This window comes from Cyprinodon tularosa, unplaced genomic scaffold, assembly GCF_016077235.1.
Source record: "Cyprinodon tularosa strain WSP-4 unplaced genomic scaffold, ASM1607723v1 ctg217, whole genome shotgun sequence".
Taxonomy (NCBI): domain Eukaryota; kingdom Metazoa; phylum Chordata; class Actinopteri; order Cyprinodontiformes; family Cyprinodontidae; genus Cyprinodon; species Cyprinodon tularosa.
This window is the reverse complement of record NW_024038809.1, coordinates 940,403-961,208: the sequence shown is the minus strand read 5'-3', so window position 1 is coordinate 961,208 and position 20,806 is coordinate 940,403. Positions and strand designations below refer to the sequence as shown.

The 20,806-nt window shown below is 43.1% G+C and overlaps 1 protein-coding gene across 2 annotated transcripts in view; it reads right to left on the bottom strand.

The window, feature by feature from the left end:
- Positions 1-20,806, bottom strand: part of sema4ab (sema domain, immunoglobulin domain (Ig), transmembrane domain (TM) and short cytoplasmic domain, (semaphorin) 4Ab) — a 44,626-nt gene that overhangs the window by 9,560 nt on the left and 14,260 nt on the right. For both annotated transcript variants that reach the window (XM_038285913.1, XM_038285914.1), the window contains exons 4-11: positions 19,681-19,740; positions 16,296-16,394; positions 15,373-15,466; positions 12,453-12,575; positions 8,688-8,815; positions 5,949-6,130; positions 5,003-5,147; positions 1,717-1,906 (exon numbers count right to left, since the gene is read on the bottom strand). In XM_038285913.1, coding sequence (XP_038141841.1) covers positions 1,717-1,906; positions 5,003-5,147; positions 5,949-6,130; positions 8,688-8,815; positions 12,453-12,575; positions 15,373-15,466; positions 16,296-16,394; positions 19,681-19,740 — 1,021 coding nt within the window. The remainder of the gene's footprint in view (positions 1-1,716; positions 1,907-5,002; positions 5,148-5,948; positions 6,131-8,687; positions 8,816-12,452; positions 12,576-15,372; positions 15,467-16,295; positions 16,395-19,680; positions 19,741-20,806) is intronic.

Sequence of the window (20,806 nt, the reverse complement as noted above, 5' to 3'; positions counted from 1 at the left end):
AAGAGTACTAAAACCCTTTTCAACATGAGTCGTACAACTAAGGCTAAATACTTTAACTTAAACTTAAACACATGCTCGGATAGGCTGGTATCGGCCAGTATCGGTATCGGATCGGAAGTCCAAAAACAATATCGGTATCGGAAGTGCAAAAACCTGGATCGGGACATCTCTACTTTGAAACTTCCCTTAAAGGCACAGAGGATGATCTTTCATTTCCAGGTGGATCGTCCAAGTAACTGGTTCTCCCATCGCTCAATCATTCTGGTGATATGTTTACGAAAGGCCGTCCTACCTGCTCGCTCCGTTAGATATATTTTTTCTGAGCCTGCGCACTTTCACGCGTATATCTGTGATGAGCTACGGTTTCAGACAGTCATTGAAGCTCAGCTTTCTCAACGCGGTTCTTTGAAAATGGCCGAGGGTCGTTAGAGAAAAAGTGTCTACGAAGCGGATGAGAAGAAAAGAAAGGCTCAATAGAGGTAGATATATCCCAGAATGCTTTGCGCAGAGAGCTATCCTCACAAAGCATTATAGGATTAGCAGTCACAGCGGCCCGCTGTCACCATATGCTGTCGCTACCTGACAGTGGCGACTAATAAAGATGGCGCAGGCACCGTGCAGTGGAGGAGGAGTTACGTGACGGAGCATAAAACAGAAACCAAAAATAAGAAGGAGCAGACAGAGCAGGTCAGCGCAGCGTATCTCTCTCACCTCTTTATGGAAAAAAGAAAGAAAAACTTGGAGAAACTTCCCAGATCTCTCTAAGAATCACCTCTCTGTCACCATAGAAACCGTCCCACGCCGTTTATTGCTGCTTTTTTCTTTTTTTAGATGTATATCTCATTATGTTTTTAACAGATTAACATTATCTATCTGTTCTGGTTCTAGATGCTGCACAGACTCGTTAAGTAGAGCTTTGCTTTATAGAATGTGCCTGTGGTGTTTTTTGTTTTTGTTTCAATAAATCATAATCTGGTCCAGGTAAATGTGGGAAATAGTTTTAATGCATGTATAGCACAGAGACAGAAGTGAAAATAATCTGCACTGATCTGCTCATCCTGTCTAGTCAGAGCCTCTCTATACCCAGTTAGTGTGACATGTAAAAAAAAAAGTATCGGAGGTTAAAAAAAATCAAACTCAACCGGTGTGTTCTGGCATTAAGACAGAGAGAGAAGACATCATAATTTGTTATACTTGCATGCTTAATCTTTGACAGAGAATGCCATGAAATCAGTTATAAAGCTCGACAACTTAATGTAGATAATGCCAAACGGGTCAATGTTACAATTATAAATACAGAACCTGTTTATATGTATGAAACGCTGCTGAAATGCAAAGATCTCGTGAACCGATGGGGCAGGGTCTTTCCATCTGTGGATATTTCCAGATCTCTTTGAAGACATGGTGGTGGTGGTGGTGGTGCAGGGGTTAATTGCGCCACCCTTGAGCAGAAGCTTCGGTCCTTGATGAAGCAATCGAGTCCCGGTCTACTGACCCTTGCTGTATTTCTTACTACTCTCTCTAATCCTAGTTCCTGTCTCAATACTTTCCAAAAACAAACAAAAAAATTATGGCCACTAGAATAATAATAAAAACTACAATAATAATTAAAAGATTGAAATTTCACTTAAATAATGAGATTGATATGATGTTAATAAAGAGGCTTGATATTGAAGTGAAAATGAAATCAATAAAATCATTGGCCGGCCTGCTTACCTGTAAGCAGAAAGAGGACGGTGTACAGCTTCTTATTGGCCGCCTGGACTCTCTGGACAGTCAGGTGGCTGTAGGCGTGCTCTGCAGACACCATGGTTGGACGCCTTCCAACCGGACGCACGCTGTCTTCTGCCAGAAAATTCTCCTTGACGAAGCGCAGAGCATTGTCCGATGCGTTGTGCAGGCCGCACTAATGCAGACAGACGCACACACAAAGGTTTCACACGCAGTTAGTAAAATGACATCATCATCCCATGTCTGTGCACGTTTCTTATTCCAGCGTCCTCCCATAGTGTAAAACATGAATGCTGTCTAAATGGCCTTTATATCAATGGCAGCTGGCCATTGGAGGGCGCTAGGGTGCCGCTCCAACCGCCCAATGACCCTGAGCATAAAAAAAAAAAATATATTTTTTTTTTTATAACTTAATTTCAAATTTTAAATAGTTCAAATTCTATCAATACATATTTGTTAGGTATGCAAGATAAATATTATATCTTAAATGACTAATAAAGCGTCATTATTTTTTGTCGGATTGGTGACGTATTTCCGCCCTGGGGCGCCAAAATCTTTGCCATAGTCTCTCGTTAAAAGTTGTAAATGCGCAGTAGCTCCTCTGCATTACAAACGTATAGGAGAGCTTGGGGCGCAGCCAAGCTGTGACCTGAGGTCACAGGAAGTGTATTTGCTCGCCACCTCCCGCCACCGCGCAGATGTTTCGTGGTTGATTAACAGGTTGGGTCGCGGGATTTGGAGATGCATTGAAGAGAGAGAGAGAGAGAGAGAGAGAGAGAGAGAGAGAGAGAGAGAGAGAGAGAGAGAGAGAGAGAGAGAGAGAGAGAGCAATGGTGCAAGAAACATCCTTTTCCTGAACCTGGTTTAGCAAGAAGGCTCGAGTATTTTAATCAGTTTTCCTCGTCGATATGCAGTTGAACAGAGCGATGCGCGCTCCCGCGAGTGGGGATGCATATCTCGGCAGGCATGCATTTTTGGGCATAACACCTGTCAGCAAGGACCTGAGGAAGAGCGGCTGCTGACGTCACTCTGCTGCCCTGCCGCTCAGAATGCTTTTTCGTTTTCGAGTTATGGACAGTACTTTGCAAGCAGACCATGAAAACGAAAAAGCAATGTCCGCTGTGTTTTCTCTTTAATTATGGCATAAAAGTGCAGTGCTAAAGAAGAAAATGCAAATGGAAATAGGACGATTGATTTCTAATTTCATTTATGAGTCAAACAATGCAGCCAGCATTTCTGGAAATGCTTTTTCATTTTCAAATTTTACATTTCAAATTGAATTTTGGTATGTATTTGCTGAGGTACATTTTAAAAAATAAATCTCAAATGTCTTTTTCTTTTTAATTTTAATTAAGTAAAAGGATGAGCAGTGTTGAAGAAGAAAATGAAAATGCAAACAGGATTATTGATTACTAATTTCATTTATGAGTCAAACAATGCAGCCAGATTCTTAAAATGAAAAAGAATTTCTGAAAATGCTTTTTCATTTGAGATATGGTAACGATTTGCTTCCATAGCAGCAAGGCTAATGCTTTATTCTGCTTTCCCTGCCTCCTTTTTCAAACATCAGGATCTGAGCCAGCATGGATAAAGACAGCTAGGACTGATTTGAAGCACGTTTTAGAAAAGGCCAAGAAGAATGAACAATCTGGAAAATAAAATAATATAGTCTACTTTTTCTAGATGTTTGTTAATTTGCATAGATGCTCTTGAATAAAAAATCTTTCAGAAAACAGTTTTCATATATTAAAAAAATATAAAGCTGACTAATAGTTTTACCCTTATTAAACTGGTTCACTATTTTTTTAGGTTTGTGACCCAATATTGGAGCATGCAGAACCAAGATTTACCTTCACAAAGCCTTAGAAGAGCAACATTTATGGACGAAATGCAAACCTGTACAGTAAATGATGTTTTGTTTTCATTGTTTGCATTCATATACAATGCCTGGCCAAAAAAAAAGTCGCCACCAAAAAAAAAAAAGGTCATTCACTCTAATACTTTGTTGGACGGCCTTTAGCTTTGATTTCAGCATGCATTCGCTGTGGAATTGTTTCGATAAGCTTCTGCAATGTCCAAAGATTTATTTCCATCCAGTGTTGCATTAACTGTTCACCAAGATCTTGCATTGATGTTGGTAGAGTCTGACCGCTGCCCTCTGTAGCACATCCCAAAGATTCTCAATGGGGTTGAGGTCTGGACTCTGTGGTGGCCAATCCAGGTGTGAAAATGATGAGTCATGCTCCCTGAACCAGTCTTTCACTATTTGAGCCCCAGATCATAACCCCGCCCCCACAGGCTTGTACAGTAGGCACTAGGCATGGTGGGTGCATCACTTCACCTGCCTCTCTTCTTACCCTGATTGGCCCATCACTCTGGAACAGGGTCAATCTGGACTCATCAGACCACATGACCTTCTTCCATTGCTCCACACTCCAATCTTTATGCTCCCTAGCAAATTGAAGCCTTTTTTTCCAGTTAGCCTCACTGATTAGTGGTTTTCTTAGGGCTACAAAGCTGTTCAGTCCCAATCCCTTGAGTTCCCTTCGCATTGTGCGTGTGGAAATGCTCTTACTTTCAGTATTAAACATAGCCCTGAGTTCTACTGTTGTTTTTCTTCCATTTGATCTCACCACACGTTTAAGTGATCGCCGAGGATTCAGGATTTTATTCCGGCCACATTTCTTCCTTGAGGATGATGGGTCCCCACTATCCTTCCAGTTTTTAATAATGCGTTGGACAGTTCTTAACCCAATTGTAGTAGTTTCTGCAATCTCTTTAGATGTTTTCCCTGCTTGTTGTATGCCAATGATTTGACCCTTCTCAAACAGACTAACACATGATTTGTCTTTCCACATGGTTGTTTAGGAAATGAGAAGCAAGTCTTTGCACCAGTTGGGGTTAAATAACTTGTTTCCAGCTGAAAGATAATCGCCCATGCAGTAATTATCCAATAGGAGGCTTCGTATTTGCTTAGTTGAATCCAGGTTGTGTGTTTTTTTTTTGGCCAGGCAGTGTATATATACACTGGTGTGATAGTAGTATACGTTTGATTGGCTTTTGGTATACGTCTATTTTGAATTTATGGCCCCCCCCCCGGAGAAAACTCCACCAGCCGCCGCTGCCATTAGATGCGCGTGCATGGATTCTTTTCTCTTTAGCCGTCATAACTCTTGAAGGGGCCAGTAGGCTGGAAGCTAAACGCCACTTTAAACCCTTTAGTTGAATAAATGTGGTAACAATCTGGGGTTATGGTGAGCAGCGGTTTTACCTCTCCTGGATTTGCAACCTTGTCTTGAACCCTTGTGCTCCACTGCAGCGTGTCTCTGTTCAGCACCTTGTAGTTACCAGAGAAAATGGATTTGATCTCAGTCAGGCTGAAGGCACACACCGCTGACCGTCCATTGTTGACAGCCCTACATTATATACAAAAAAAAAACAAAAACAAAAACAGACAAAATGAATAAAAAACCTTTAAAATAAAAAATGAGACAAACCTGGTGTCAGTAGCAAGGTGGAAATAATTTATTAGTTCTTATTTTCTTTCAACTTCTGATTTTTTTATTATTTTCTGTTTTAGTTTTCATTTGTTTTAGTATCTGTTAGGTAGTTTAGTATATGACTAAACACAGAGATAACAACCGATAATAGAAATAAAACCCTACAGAGGAAGGGACTGCTGCAACAACACAAATGACCCGACACAGGAAACAGCAGCCTGAAACTACACCTTATATTAATGCATTATGATAGAGACACAAACAAAATCCTTTGTGTTATTTCTGATCAGGACCTTTCCTTTAAATCTCGTATCAAAGAGGTTTCTAGAATTTCCTTCTTTCATCTGAGGAACATTGCAAAAATGAGAAATCTCCTGTCCAGGGGTGATGCTGAGAAACTAGTCCATGCATTTGTTACTTCAAGGCTGGACTATTGTAATTCTTTACTATCAGGAAGTCCACAAACTGTAGTTAAAAGCCTTCAGCTGATCCAAAATGCTGCAGCCAGAGTTCTGATGAAAATTAAAAAGAGAGATCATATCTCTCCTATCCTGGCTTCTCTTCATTGGCTTCCTGTTAAATCAAGAATAGAATTTAAAATCCTCCTTCTCACATATAAAGCCTTAAATGGCCAAGCTCCATCTGATATCAGAGATCTGATTGTTCCTTATGTTCCTAACAGAGCACTTCAAAGACAGAGAAAAACTCCTCACTGACCACTGGGACGTGAAGATGCCATAAAACAGTGTGTCATCCTCTGAAGCTCCCTCTGCTGGTGGAAGCATGTCCATGTCCTGAATCACGTTGTAAGGCAGCTCGCTGCCAGCTTGGCACAGCAGCTGAGCTTTGGCAAACGTGGTCCATCGTCGCTGCAGAGTCCGCTGGCCTCCGATGTCACTCTGAGATGACGGGGGGGGGGGGGGGGGAAGGGTTCAGAAAAATGAGAGCATCCCTGCAAACATGGCAGCTCAATTATCAACACTCCAACGCCACGCTTTAAATCAGGGATGGGGGACTGAGGTGATGATATGTGTTTTTAAAGAACAACAGAAGCGTGCATTCTTAATAAAAATGCTGTTTCTATACTATGGTCTCACTTTTCCAAAAATATTTGGGGTTTATTTCAATTATTCAGAGTAACATGATTTTCATTTGAGAATATATGAGTTTAAGACTATTTTGAGATGTCCCCTTTACCAGATTTATGGCCAGCAAAAGCTGCTTCTCTTAAATTATTACTCCTGAATAAAACAATTATTTATTTTAGTGGTGGGCATACATACATTTTATTAATCTAGATTAATAGATTTGCTGCTTTTTGTGTCTCTGCTTCTGTCTCCTTGAACCCCAGTGGGCCTCAGCAGATGGCCGCTCACACTGAGCCTGGTTCTGCTGGAGGTTTCTTCCTGTTAAAGGGAGTTTTTCCTCTCCACTGTCGCTACAAGCATGCTTAGTGTGAGGGATTGCTGAAGAGTCAATGAGTCGATGCAATCAGCTGGTTTTCCTTGGATAGAAAACTTTGAATCAATTTGACTGGATGATCTGGTTGAACTGGAAAGAGCCTTGAGATGACATGTTTTGAGAATTTGGCGCTATATAAACAAACTGAATAGAATTGAATTAATCTCACTATAATCTTGGAAATAATATAGATTATTGGAAAATCAGGCGTAATTTCATTTTCATACTTAGGATTTTGACAAAATTCAACTTTTTTTGCTACTTGCTGCAAAAGTGTGTAGAAATCCGACTAAAACAAAACAGTGCCTCTCCAAAAATCGGACCCAAACGTTGCCTCGATTAACTTCTCATCTTCCACAGCGCTCTCCGTGGCGTGCTGGTCATGTAATTTCATGGTAGTTCGCCACACAGATAGTTTGTAAGATGGGTCACCTGCTGCCACCTGGAGAACGAGTCCGAGCCCATCAGCTATCCACGGAGCGATTGGATTGGTTAACACGGCTGATGGAGTTCTGCTTATAGCTGCATCCATGTCAGAACGTCATGTTCAATGTGTTAATTTCACTGTAGGCCTACACAGGTTGGGAGATTGACTCCTTCCTGTCCCCAGACATACATCAACGCTAAAATATTAAGGTGAAAATCATCATTAGTATAGGCCCAGCTTCTAAGTCGGGCATTAACGGCCTACCACTGATATCTATATGCACCTTACATGATCTCAATGAATGGCTGGAAAATACACTGATAAATCAGTGAACACATGTACGTATCGGCCAAAAAAATACAAAAAAAAGATTAATATCGGCTAAAAATATCTGCTGTCCTATGAATCAGTCCAATCAAAGCACCAAAAGTAGATGTAGTTTTGTCTGATACCTGTTGTTTAATTTTAGGTTAATCTTTGCTGAATTCATTGTTTACTTTCCACACATTAAGTTGGTTTCACGTAATCAGAGTAAAACCAGAGGATTGTTTTGTCCTGCTAAGCTGAGTTCCAGTTTTAATAATAGAGTTTATCTTTTTTGTAAAGAATCACAACAACAGAGTGCCCGTCTGTTAGGTCTCCTAGCTATTGCTCTCAGACAGCAGTGATTCTGTGTTAAGAATGATGGCAGGGGAAACATGCAGGCCTCACGCTCTGCAGGTAATTATTACATAATGTTCAATAAATGATCAGTGTTTTTAATTCAGAGTAATTTTCATGTGAATGTGCTTTACTGGAGGCATCCATGTTTGTCAAAGAACATTACTGCCACCTACTGGTTAGTGACGTCACAGTGCGGTATCGGCTGTTGATCAAGTCCCAGTGCTGTATCTGGTGTTTGTCACAACGCGCTATTATCCAAGTCATCTTGAAAACATTCTTCTTCCAAATGTTGGCTACATATTACGGGTTTTTTCTCTGGCCAGAAGTTCGATGGCAAATCCTCCCTCTTCAAGTTGGCGATCCAACGACCAACCCGTCCGTGGAGGATCAGGAACCAGAAAGGTGGAATAACTCTTTTTTTCACTTTTACTCGATGTATTCCAGCATCCAGCTGCCATGCACGTGGGCATTGTCAGTTTCACTATAGCTCTGGTGAATTTCAATGGTGAAGTCCTCTGGAAATCTTCAATAATTGTTGTTGATTGCAGATGTGTCTAGTAGTTCCCATTGATTTAGCTTGTAAAGCGGGGAGAATGGCGCTAGGCTTACCGCACCGTGACGTCACTGCTGGAAGATGGCAGGAGGGAGGGGCTACTATGTTTGGGCAAAAATGGCCGCTCCCAGACTCAGTGATCGCGACTAAAGTCCTTAAATCAGCGCACACGTATTAGTTTAAGGTATAAACAATGATCCATTGATTATTCCTTGCTGACCGGACTGTTCCTATAAAGCTCTAGATCACTCATTCCATTCTGCAGTGACTGGTCGTGTTCCCATCAACGTTTGTCTTTACGGATTTTTCATTCATACTCCTAAACAGAATGATATAAGTCCTCTGAACTCACCATGCAGATCTGGGAAACTCGGGAGACAAGAAATTTGTCCACAAAGTTATACTCTCTGCCCACTTCGCTGAAGAAAAAGTAGATTTTCTGCTCTTGTGGAATAAACTTGGAGCTGATAAAAGTTGGATCTACAGGAGAGAAGACACAGCATCACTGTATACAAATGCAAACAACTGTTTTACCTAAATGATACATGACATGATTTTAAAATACTGCTGAAAAATGTTTTCACTTCATATTCATATAGCCACAGTGGAGAGGAAAAACTCCACTCTAAAAACTACTCTAAAACTACATTCAACTTAAAGACTGAGTCGGACCCAGAATCAAAATAAGTCTCTTCCATAACCAGCATAACGCAGCAAACTGTGTACAAAACATTGGAAAGGCAAAGCGGCAGAACGTCTCACTGCAGGGCCACTGCTTGAGAGGGGGCTGGTTTTGCTGGTTTTGCACCAAAAAAGCACCGTCTGAGCTAGAGCCCAGCAGCCTGAAGGAAAACGGACAACCCCGGTGAAAGAAGTGAAGTTTCAGAACGGGCAGAAACTGAACCAGAGGCATTTGCCGTTCTCAATTCACAAGAACGTGAGTACAGACTCGTAAGACAAGTACATTCTTGAGAAGAACACAGGAAAGTCTGGACTCTGGGAGAACAGTAGCATAAATATGGGTCAATTGGAACAGAAGTGTACTGATGACATCACCACATGCTCAGCTGATCTGGAGCTGCATTTCACCTCCTGTTGTTCATAGTCTATAGATAATAATAAATTTTTTTTTTAGTGGGGGAATAATAATGAACACAGTCAGATAAAGACAAATCAAATTAACTTTTTTCCAAAAAAAATAAATAAAAAATCTGCATCTGAGCCAGCGGTACTTCACACACAGCTATGCTGAGAGAGGGCCGCTGCAGACGGCCTGTTAGCCCTGGCCGCTGCAGACGGCCTGTTAGCCCTGGCCGCTGCAGACGGCCTGTTAGCCCTGGCCGCTGCAGACGGGCTAACGTTAGCCCTGGCCGCTGCAGACGGCCTGTTAGCCCTGGCCGCTGCAGACGGGCTAACGTTAGCCCTGGCCGCTGCAGACGGGCTAACGTTAGCCCTGGCCGCTGCAGACGGGCTAACGTTAGCCCTGGCCGCTGCAGACGGGCTTACGTTAGCCCTGGCCGCTGCAGACGGGCTTACGTTAGCCCTGGCCGCTGCAGACGGGCTAACGTTAGCCCTGGCCGCTGCAGACGGGCTAACGTTAGCCCTGGCCGCTGCAGACGGGCTAACGTTAGCCATGGCCGCTGCAGACGGGCTAACGTTAGCCCTGGCCGCTGCAGACGGGCTAACGTTAGCCCTGGCCGCTGCAGACGGGCTAACGTTAGCCCTGGCCGCTGCAGACGGGCTAACGTTAGCCCTGGCCGCTGCAGACGGGCTAACGTTAGCCCTGGCCGCTGCAGACGGGCTAACGTTAGCCCTGGCCGCTGCAGGCGGCCTGTTAGCCCTGGCCGCTGCAGACGGGCTTACGTTAGCCCTGGCCGCTGCAGACGGGCTAACGTTAGCCCTGGCCGCTGCAGACGGGCTAACGTTAGCCCTGGCCGCTGCAGACGGGCTTACGTTAGCCCTGGCCGCTGCAGAAGGGCTAACGTTAGCCCTGGCCGCTGCAGACGGGCTAACGTTAGCCCTGGCCGCTGCAGACGGCCTGTTAGCCCTGGCCGCTGCAGACGGGCTAACGTTAGCCCTGGCCGCTGCAGACGGGCTAACGTTAGCCCTGGCCGCAGCAGACGGGCTAACGTTAGCCCTGGCCGCTGCAGACGGGCTAACGTTAGCCCTGGCCGCTGCAGACGGGCTAACGTTAGCCCTGGCCGCTGCAGACGGGCTAACGTTAGCCCTGGCCGCTGCAGACGGGCTAACGTTAGCCCTGGCCGCTGCAGGCGGCCTGTTAGCCCTGGCCGCTGCAGACGGGCTTACGCTAGCCCTGGCCGCTGCAGACGGGCTAACGTTAGCCCTGGCCGCTGCAGACGGGCTAACGTTAGCCCTGGCCGCTGCAGACAGCCTGTTAGCCCTGGCCGCTGCAGACGGGCTTACGTTAGCCCTGGCCGCTGCAGACGGGCTTACGTTAGCCCTGGCCGCTGCAGACGGGCTAACGTTAGCCCTGGCCGCTGCAGACGGGCTAACGTTAGCCCTGGCCGCTGCAGACGGGCTAACGTTAGCCCTGGCCGCTGCAGACGGGCTAACGTTAGCCCTGGCCGCTGCAGACGGGCTAACGTTAGCCCTGGCCGCTGCAGGCGGCCTGTTAGCCCTGGCCGCTGCAGACGGGCTTACGTTAGCCCTGGCCGCTGTAGACGGGCTAACGTTAGCCCTGGCCGCTGCAGACGGGCTAACGTTAGCCCTGGCCGCTGCAGACAGCCTGTTAGCCCTGGCCGCTGCAGACGGGCTTACGTTAGCCCTGGCCGCTGCAGACGGGCTTACGTTAGCCCTGGCCGCTGCAGACGGGCTTACGTTAGCCCTGGCCGCTGCAGACGGGCTAACGTTAGCCCTGGCCGCTGCAGACGGGCTAACGTTAGCCCTGGCCGCTGCAGACGGGCTTACGTTAGCCCTGGCAGCTGCAGACGGGCTTACGTTAGCCCTGGCAGCTGCAGACGGGCTTACGTTAGCCCTGGCCGCTGCAGACGGGCTAACGTTAGCCCTGGCTGCTGTAGACGGGCAAATGTTACCCTGGCCGCTGCAGATGGGCTAACATTAGCCCTGGCCGCTGCAGACGGGCAAACGTTAGCCATGGCTGCTGTAGACGGGCAAATGTTACCCTGGCCGCTGTAGACGGGCTAACGTTAGCCCTGGCCTCTGTAGACGGGCAAATGTTACCCTGGCCGCTGCAGACGGGCTAACATTAGCCCCGGCCGCTGCAGACGGGCTAACGTTAGCCCTGGCCGCTGCAGACGGGCTAACGTTAGCCCTGGCTACTGCAGACGGGCTAATGTTAGCTCTGGCCGCTGCAGACGGGCTAACCTTAGCCCTGGCTACTGCAGACGGGCTAATGTTAGCTCTGGCCGCTGCAGACGGGCTAACGTTAGCCCTGGCCGCTGCAGACGGGTTGCCACAGTCCTCTCAACATCGGGAACTTTTTTTTTTTTTAAGTACGCACTGAATCAGTAAATGTTCCATATATTGTCCCAAAAGTATAATATTCTCGCCTCAAATGATCTTAAAACGTACTATTATTGAACAACTGCAACAGAAAAGAGAAGTTTTAACTTAATACTCTGAGTTCTGTGAGCGCTCCATTGGAAGCTGCTGCTGCCGCAGTGCATGCTGGGACAGCTGTCATTCAAGAACAGACAAGCCTGCTCTGATGCATGCTGGGTAAAGAGGGAAGGGTGAGAACAACATCTGGGGACTTTGTCTGTTCTCTGTCTTCTTGTTCTTGTAAATTGGAACAGCACTAAGGCTGAGGCTGATGGCGTTTCACGAGCACATGAGAACGCACAAGTACACACACTGAGAAACGGCCATTAGCATACCGATGGGACTTTCAACGAAAATTAGCATCAAGCTAAGCATTAATTGTTTGTTCCGGTTTTATAATGTATTTATATATACATATATATATATATATATGTATATATATATATATATATATATATATATATATATACACACACATTTTTAGCATGTATTGATGCCAATGCTTTGACTGTCTGTAGAAACAGTACCAAACACACACATGAAAAGGAATTTTACAAAATAAGTCAACTTTAAGGATGAGAGACAGTGCGCTCACCCTCGAGCCATCCTAATGTGTCATCCAGCTTGAGGTCGACGCGGCTGCCCTCGCTGAGGTGTCTGGAAATGACTGGTCGGTTTCCCCTGTAGTCTGCCACTGTGCCGGTGTAAAGCTCTCCACCTAAGAAATTAAAACAACAACACAAGATTAATACAGGAAGTACAGGTTATAAATCCGTCTCTGGGATTAAGAAAAAGAAAAAGGCTCATGCAGCGGCCTGCGTTTTAATTATTTTCATTGCTTGTTTTTCTGGAAACATTCAACTCTGACTCTACTAGTCATCAGTTTACTTCACTAAATTTTTCTTTGGATTTAAAGGAAAAGTCTGGACATATTCAGACTTCAAACTTCTGAAAGTACTTTAAATATTAAATTATTGCATACTTTTCAATAAATGATAATGATAAATATAAGTGTTTTTAATTCAGAGTAATTTTCATGTGAATGTGCTTTACTGGAAGCATCCATGTTTGTCATAGAACACTACTGCCACCTACTGGTTTGTGACGTCGCGGTGCGGTATCGGCTGTTGATCAAGTCCCAGTGCTGTATCTGGTGTTTGTCACAACGCGCTATTATCCAAGTCATCAGGGGCGTGCATACATAGACACTAGGTGGTGCTAAAGCACTAGGAAGTTTGCCCTCTATCAAAGAAAATGCCCTTTTGAAACTCGTTTTTTTTTTAATTATTATTATTAATAAGATTTTTCTGAGGTCGGTTTTGAAATGATCTTTTGAAAACCTGAGCCATTAAAAACGACTGAAACAATGCCCCGAAATGAGCCACTTACTTGCGCACAAACGACCCTCTCTCTCTTCATTTGTCACGTGACCTCGCGCGGTCGCCCGCAGGGCATGCCAGATGTGCAGCATCATAGCAGTTCAGTAGCGTCTTCAGATAGCAGGAACGGTCGCTGACAGGTTGCTTCTCCCGTGCCCCATTAGCCAGGTAATATACAGATCAAGCAGAATCATTTTGTTGTGCATTAAAATGTCTCATTCAGCAGCACCAAACAAGCATTTTGCCGAATGGTCACCAGATAAACTAGTTGTCTCCTTGTAAGATGCTATTTTACTTTTTATATTTTATATCCATATTTTTATCTGAAGTGTATATATTAGTCTATTTTATTGCATGACGTATACCCACAGTTTTTAGATATTTTTATAATTTTATTTACCTATTCCATATTATATGTTTCATGTTGCACGATTGTACCATAAAAAATTCCTAGTTTGTGAACTCCTTCACTAACAATGGCAATAAACCTGATTCTGAAAGTAGCCCAAGTCAATGACAGATAACGTGAGGACGACCACATAGGCTACAAATAATTTCGGTAGAGTTTGCAATTGCAAATACGGAAGAGGATTAGGGCCACTGAAAAAAAAATAAGTTAACTGATTTTTAAATTTTATTTCAGTTTAGTATGGGAAAAAAGTCAGAATGCTGACTTTAATCTCAGAATTCTGTTGTGTAGGTTTTGTTAGGAAACATAAATTAACACATTTTGGTCTCTTTATTGTCTTAATTGTATATTGATTTAGTAATTGCAGTGCAATGCCAAGAAAGGAGGGTTAATTGTATTGAAAAATATTAAAAGCTGTTCACATTTTATTTTTAAGTGGTTTGTGCAGCAGGTATTGAAATAGCTATTATGTTGTAGGCTACCATAAGTCATATCCACGTGACAAGACTTCCAGTCATGTTGCCCTAATAGCCCATTATTTAAACTAATGTGGCATATGTGTTAAAGCTATTATTATTATTATTATTATTATTATATTGTAGCCAGTCACAGCAGGGAAGCTCTATACCATCAACATCTACCAGGACAGGAGATGAGGAAGAGTTCAGGGAAGACACAGAGACAGAAAAAGACCAGGATGAGGGAGAACAGGGAGATGAGCCAGATGAAAGAAAAAGAAAGATGAGCTTTAGTCTGTTCTGTTGGTGGTGTGACTTTTTTTCATTGAAAACTCACGTTTAGAGAATGTTACAAATAAAAGTAAAATTTCATTCAACATGCGTGTATTTTTTTTATAATTAAGTGTTCCACGTGCGCTAAAAAGTGCCCCCCCCCCCCTCCTGAGCACCTGCCCCCCAAAATGTCTGTGCACGCCTCTGCAAGTCATCTTGAAAACATTCTTCTTCCAAATGTTGGCTACATATTACGTTTTTTTTCTCTGGCCAGAAGTTCGATGGCAAATCCTCCCTCTTCAAGTTGGCGATCCAACGACCAACCCGTCCGTGGAGGATCAGGAATCAGAAAGGTGGAATAACTCTTTTTTTTCACTTTTACCCGATGTATTCCAGCATCCAGCTGCCATGCACGTGGGCATTGTCAGTTTCACTATAGCTCTGGTGAATTTCAATGGTGAAGTCCTCTGGAAATCTTCAATAATTGTTGTTGATTGCAGATGTGTCTAGTAGTTCCCATTGATTTAGCTTGGAAAGCGGGGAGAATGGCGCTAGGCTTACCGCACCGTGACGTCACTGCTGGAAGATGGCAGGAGGGAGGGGCTACTATATTTGGGCAAAAATGGCCGCTCCCAGACTCAGTGATCGCAACGAAAATGATTGTTCTTGTTTTTTTTAACTGATTAACGCTAAATTCCTTAAATCATGGCGAACGTATTAGTTTCAGGTGTAGATAATGATCCATTGATCATTCCTGCTGACTGGACTTGTCCTTTACACAGAGCGTCTTCTCCAGATCACAGAATCACAGACTGCTACAGAAGATCCTTCCTGCAGAAAGCTATCAACGCCTGTAACAACTTGTTAAAAAACTGCAGAAGAGTTACTGCAACATTTAATTTCTCTTTGGATTAATAAGCTATTTTTTTATTTAGATCGGTTTAACAGGGGCTCTTTGATCCTGTACCAACCATAAATGTGCATGCATTGCCTTACCCACAATGATAGCAGTGTTGCGTTGATAGGGATCATAGGGGCAGCGTCCTCTTCCTTCATCAGCAGTGAGGCTCTGTGTGAGATTCTCTGAGTTCTGGTCAGAAAATCGTAAAAAAACAATCAAACAACAAAAGTAATGATGAAACATCATCATCATTAGGTTCCAGTTAACACATGCTAACCTTGTTTCATTAAATATCTTATCTTTCTTCATGTTCACATCTTAAATCACTAATCAAATAAAAAAACCCTAAACCCTGAAAGAAAAGTTCATTCACATGTGAGCCGTGCCAGCGTAAAACTACGACGGAGTATTAGGGCCACACATGAAGAGAAAAAATATTTTTGCCATGACGAGATTAAACTCGACATGTCGACTTTAAAGTCAACATTAAACTCAACATTTCGAGAATAAAGTTGAAATGTCATGTTGAGTTTAATGTCGACGTGGTGACTTTAAACTCGCCCTGTCGACTTTAAACTCGCCATTTCGAGAATAAAGTTGAAATGTCATGTTGAGTTTAATCTCGACGTGTCGACAATAAAGTTTAAATTAGTTCAAGAGAGCCAACCGCTGCACAGGATACATGCACAGAATCCTATACAGTTGCAGCACGTCACAGGGTACCTTCACTCTTAAAACGCAGACTGCAGCTGTGGAGCGCGGTTGCTCTTTTCTCCAAACTTTGGAATGTCGAGATTAAAGTCGCCACGATATATCAACTTTATTCTCGAGATGGCGAGTTTAAAGTCGAAACGTCGAGATTAAACTCAACATGACATTTCAACTTTATTCTCAAAATGTTGAGTTTAATGTCGACATGTCGACTTTAAAGTCGACATGTCGAGTTTAATCTCGTCATGGCAAAAATATTTTTTCTCTTCATGTGTGGCCCTAATACTCCGTCGTATAAAACACTTACGATGTACATGCAGCGGGGACTAAAGGCGAACGTTCCACAGGCGTACATGTGGGTGCTGTTCAAGAACTGCAGAACTCGGATGAAATTGGAACAGTCCACCTACAAGGTCCAAACACAAAAGTTACAGATAAGATGATTCAGTACAATTAAGATGAATTTCTGCATAAGAACAAAACCCACTAATTAGAACCCCATCAGTGGGAACCTAAAGGTCGTCTCAGAGATAACCGTCACTACCGCAACGCTTCTTATATGGAGCTTTAGGGTCTCTGCTTCATGCTCAGCACATGCTGCTACCAGTGCCATCATTGGACTCTTCTGCTTAGTGATGGGTCGGGCAACACCGATGCGTCGGCGCATGTGTCGGTCTCATAGAGCGAAACCTGTGTCGACGTGTGTATCACTACGGAAAAGTCACGTGACCGAAACAGTTCCTGTATCGGTCACGTGACCGATGTTTCGAACTGATTGACCAGCCTTTATAAGGAAGCGCATCTGCCAAAACAATCTTGCGTGTTTTGCGAATATAAAATTAATAAAAAATAATGGAGCTTCCTCAAGCAAAAAGAAAGGTTTCTGCCGTGTGGGACCACTTTGATGTCATTTCGGAAAATAAGGTATTTGTTTTAATTTCCTTGTTTCATCCTGTTCCTCTCAGAGTTTCCACTTGATTTTCTGAGTAGAAATTCATTTCAAAGTGACCTTTAGTTTACTGTTCGTGTTATTTTCTACAGGTTAAATGTCGCAATTGCTCAACAGAGCTTTCATATTTAAATAACAGCACCTCCTCAATGCTGAGGCATTATAGGGCCAAGCATGAGAGTGAAATCCATGATACACCCATGATGAACTCAGGTATACAGGTATTTTACAACTTACTGACTTTGTTTTATTGATAATTCTGAATAATTTACACTTTCTCATTTTTAACCATCAAGCTTCCAGGAAGCAGATGCTTGATGAGGCTGTGCTTAATTTCATTGTAAAGGACTGGCAGCCCCTCGCTGTTGTGGAGAATGAAGGCTTCAGGGAGCTGGTTCAGCTCCTTGAGCCCTCATTTGTTTTGCCAACCAGAAAGGTTTGTGTGGAAATTATCTAAAGTGGTAGTTTATTCATCAAATTTATTTTAAATATATTGATTTTCTTCTGGTTTGACTTGGTGTGGTTTTCAGATCATCAAACAACTGTTGGCCAAAAAGTACGAGGAGGAACGGGAACGAGTGAAAATGGAAGTACAGCAGGCTGCGGACAGAATGTGCCTCAATAGTTGGAAGCTCAAATGAGCCCCAGCCGGGAACATCTTCACAACAGCTGTCTGCCCCCACTTCAGGCATGATATTGAGCATAATTTCTTTGTTGTTTGTAAATCATGTACTAAAATACTTTTTTTTTTTTTATTATTATTTTTTTTTTAAGATGACCTTTGGGAACATTTTGATCTCGAAGTGGGGAGGCAGACCAAAAGTGCCACAGCTGATGCCATCCTTGAGGTGCAGAGATACATGGCAGAGGGCAATATTGCGAGGTCCCAGGATCCTCTTGTATATTGGAAAAACCAAAGGACGGTTTATCCAAACCTCTTCCGCCTGGCCTTAAAATTTTTGTGCACTCCAGCTTCATCTGTGCTGTGTGAGCGGGTGTTTTCCACAGCTGGAGAACTAATATCAAAAAAGCGCAACAGACTGAATTTCAAAACGTTGCAACAACTTATTTTTTGAATAAAAAATTGTAAAAATAAAATACCAGTGAACAAGCATCTTCATTTACTACATTTTTACTTAGAGATTATTACATTATGATGCAGGTTCTCATTATTCATTGACTGTGTCTAAAATATCAAATATGTTTTAATAATAATACAATGCATCATACAATGAATTGCATCATGTTAGTGTATATAATAGGTCATCAAATCAGTGTCAGTTAACTCTGTCAGCTAGGTTGCCTGTAGGGATTTTTAATGTCCACCAGGTGTCAGTATTCAGTGACACAGTATCGACACAGTATCAATACAGTTTGGTAATGTGTCGAAACGTTTCATGACGCCTCATCAACCCATCACTACTTCTGCTCAAACACCTGCTGCCCAAACTAACCCCCCCTCAACCCGAACGTGGAATTAGTGTGAGAGCACCGTGCTGCAGTTGTGCCTTGATTGTAAGAAAATACTAAATTTCAAAAAAGGAGATCCACAATCTCCAAATGTAGCCTTTTACTTTTGAACTAAACCAGATGCAGAGCTAGAGCTGATGCTATGGGCCATGGACAGCCCTGGTCAGTTGCTGAATTTGAAGGAATCTCTCCTTGAACCCCAGTGGGCCTCAGCAGATGGCCGCTCACACTGAGCCTGGTTCTGCTGGAGGTTTCTTCCTGTTCAAAGGGAGTTTTTCCTCTCCACTGTCGCTACAAGCATGCTTAGTGTGAGGGATTGCTGAAGAGTCAATGAGTCGATGCAATCAGCTGGTTTTCCTTAGATAGAAAACTTTGAATCAATCTGACTGGATGATCTGATGAACTGTAAAGTGAGCTGAGATGACATGATGTGAATTGGCGCTATAGAAATACACTGAATAGAATTGAATAGTTTTTCTTTTTCTTTTTTTTTTTAACAATTGATATTTTTTAACAACAAAGACATTTTTGGTTGGATTTTTCTGTCCAGGACGCAGCAAACAATTTTTAAGACAGAAAATCTGAAGAGGACCTGTGAAGTGTCCCTGGACAGCTTGTGTTGCCCGGGGATCAAACAGATGCATGCTTATAGATGGCTAAGCTGTTAATCTCGCTTAGAGCAAAGCTATTGACATCTGAACCCCTCTGGACCTCTGAAAGCTTCCATGCTATCTGGCACAGAGCCCACTGTAACTGATCTTTTAAGCTGTGAAAGTTGGGAGGTTTGGCCTCTGAAACTCTAGAGATGTTAAAGCAGAACATTCTGCAGACGCTCCACCTAAAGCGAGGCAGAACAATTCAGATCCATCAACAGCTTTTTATCCAACAGTCTCATTATAGAGGAAACAGGGTTGAAGAGACCCTGTCAGTTTTTAATGAACGATGTGTATGGACCGGACCGTCACACTGGGATCAAAACCAGACTAGAAAACTAGTCTCAATATGGGTCTATAAATCTGCTGACATGTAGTGCTTCCCAGGACTAGAAGGTTCTGATCAGTCTAGACCACATGAGCTGCAACTGCCTGGTACAGGATTCCAGAACCATGTACACCTAAGATTTTATCCTGCTCCCAAACACATTACTTTTGTCTTTGCACAGAGATAGATGGGTTTTTATCCACAGATACTCGAGGCTGGAACAATCCAGTGGTAACGACGACCAGCCGGTTAATTCTGTAGGATTATTGCAGAACAAAATGTCAACACTTGCCTTGTTTTTGCCCTTCATGGAACATTTTTCCAGGTCTTCTTCTGAGGGGCTCCAGTCCAGCTATAAAAAAGGAGAACTGGTTACTATTGGTTGGGTGTTTTATCAGTAACCAGGGGTGCAAGGACTGTATTCAGAAAAAAAATGTATTTGAAGACAGGCTGGAAAAAAAAAATCTATTTCTTGGCAAGACCTTTAACCCCACGCTGCTCCCCCCGGGTGCTGCACAATGGCAGCCCACTGCTCCCTAAGGGGTTGGGTTAAATGCAGAGAGCTGGTAAAGATTCTCAGTCATTAAGGTCATAGTCATTCCAAAAATGTAAAAAAAAATTTATCAACTGGACTTTGCTCCAAGTTTGAAGACATTTCTCTTCCCATCCAGGAGGCTTTTTGAATTCAATATGTCAGAAATAGCGTTAAGTCCAGTTTAAATGTTTTCTAAGCTAAAATAAGGCTTTGTTGGTCCACTCTATAGAACCTCGAACTCAACGCTATTTCTGACATTTTTAATTAAAAAAGCTTCCTGGATGGGAAGAGAAACATCTTCAAACTTGGAAACAAAGTCCAGTGGATCGTTTAGTTAAATGCAGAAGTAAATTTCTCCAATGTGATATCAATTATTCACATTTTCCATATTGTAATGTTAGAGCAGTAAACCTTAGTTCTGATAAGTTCTGATGAAAATTAATGATCTTAGTTTCTCTTCATTGGCTTCCTGTTAAATCCAGAATAGAATTTAAAATCCTCCTTCTCACATATAAAGCCTTAAATGGCCAAGCACCATCTTATATCAGAGATCTGATTGTTCCTTATGTTCCTAACAGAGCACTTCACTCTCAATCTGCAGGTTTACTAGTGGTTCCTAGAATTTCTAAAAGTAGAATGGGAGGCAGATCTTTTAGTTATCAGGCTCCTCTCCTGTGGAACCAACTACCAGTTTTAGTCCGTGAGGCAGACACCCTGTCTACTTTTAAGGCTAGGCTTAAAACTTTCCTTTTTGATAACGCTTATAGTTAGAGTGGCTCAGGTTATCCTGAGCTATCTCTATAGTTATGCTGCTATAGGCTTAGACTGCTGGAGGACATAGGGACCCCTTTTTCATCATCTTGCTTCATTCTATCTCTGTTTT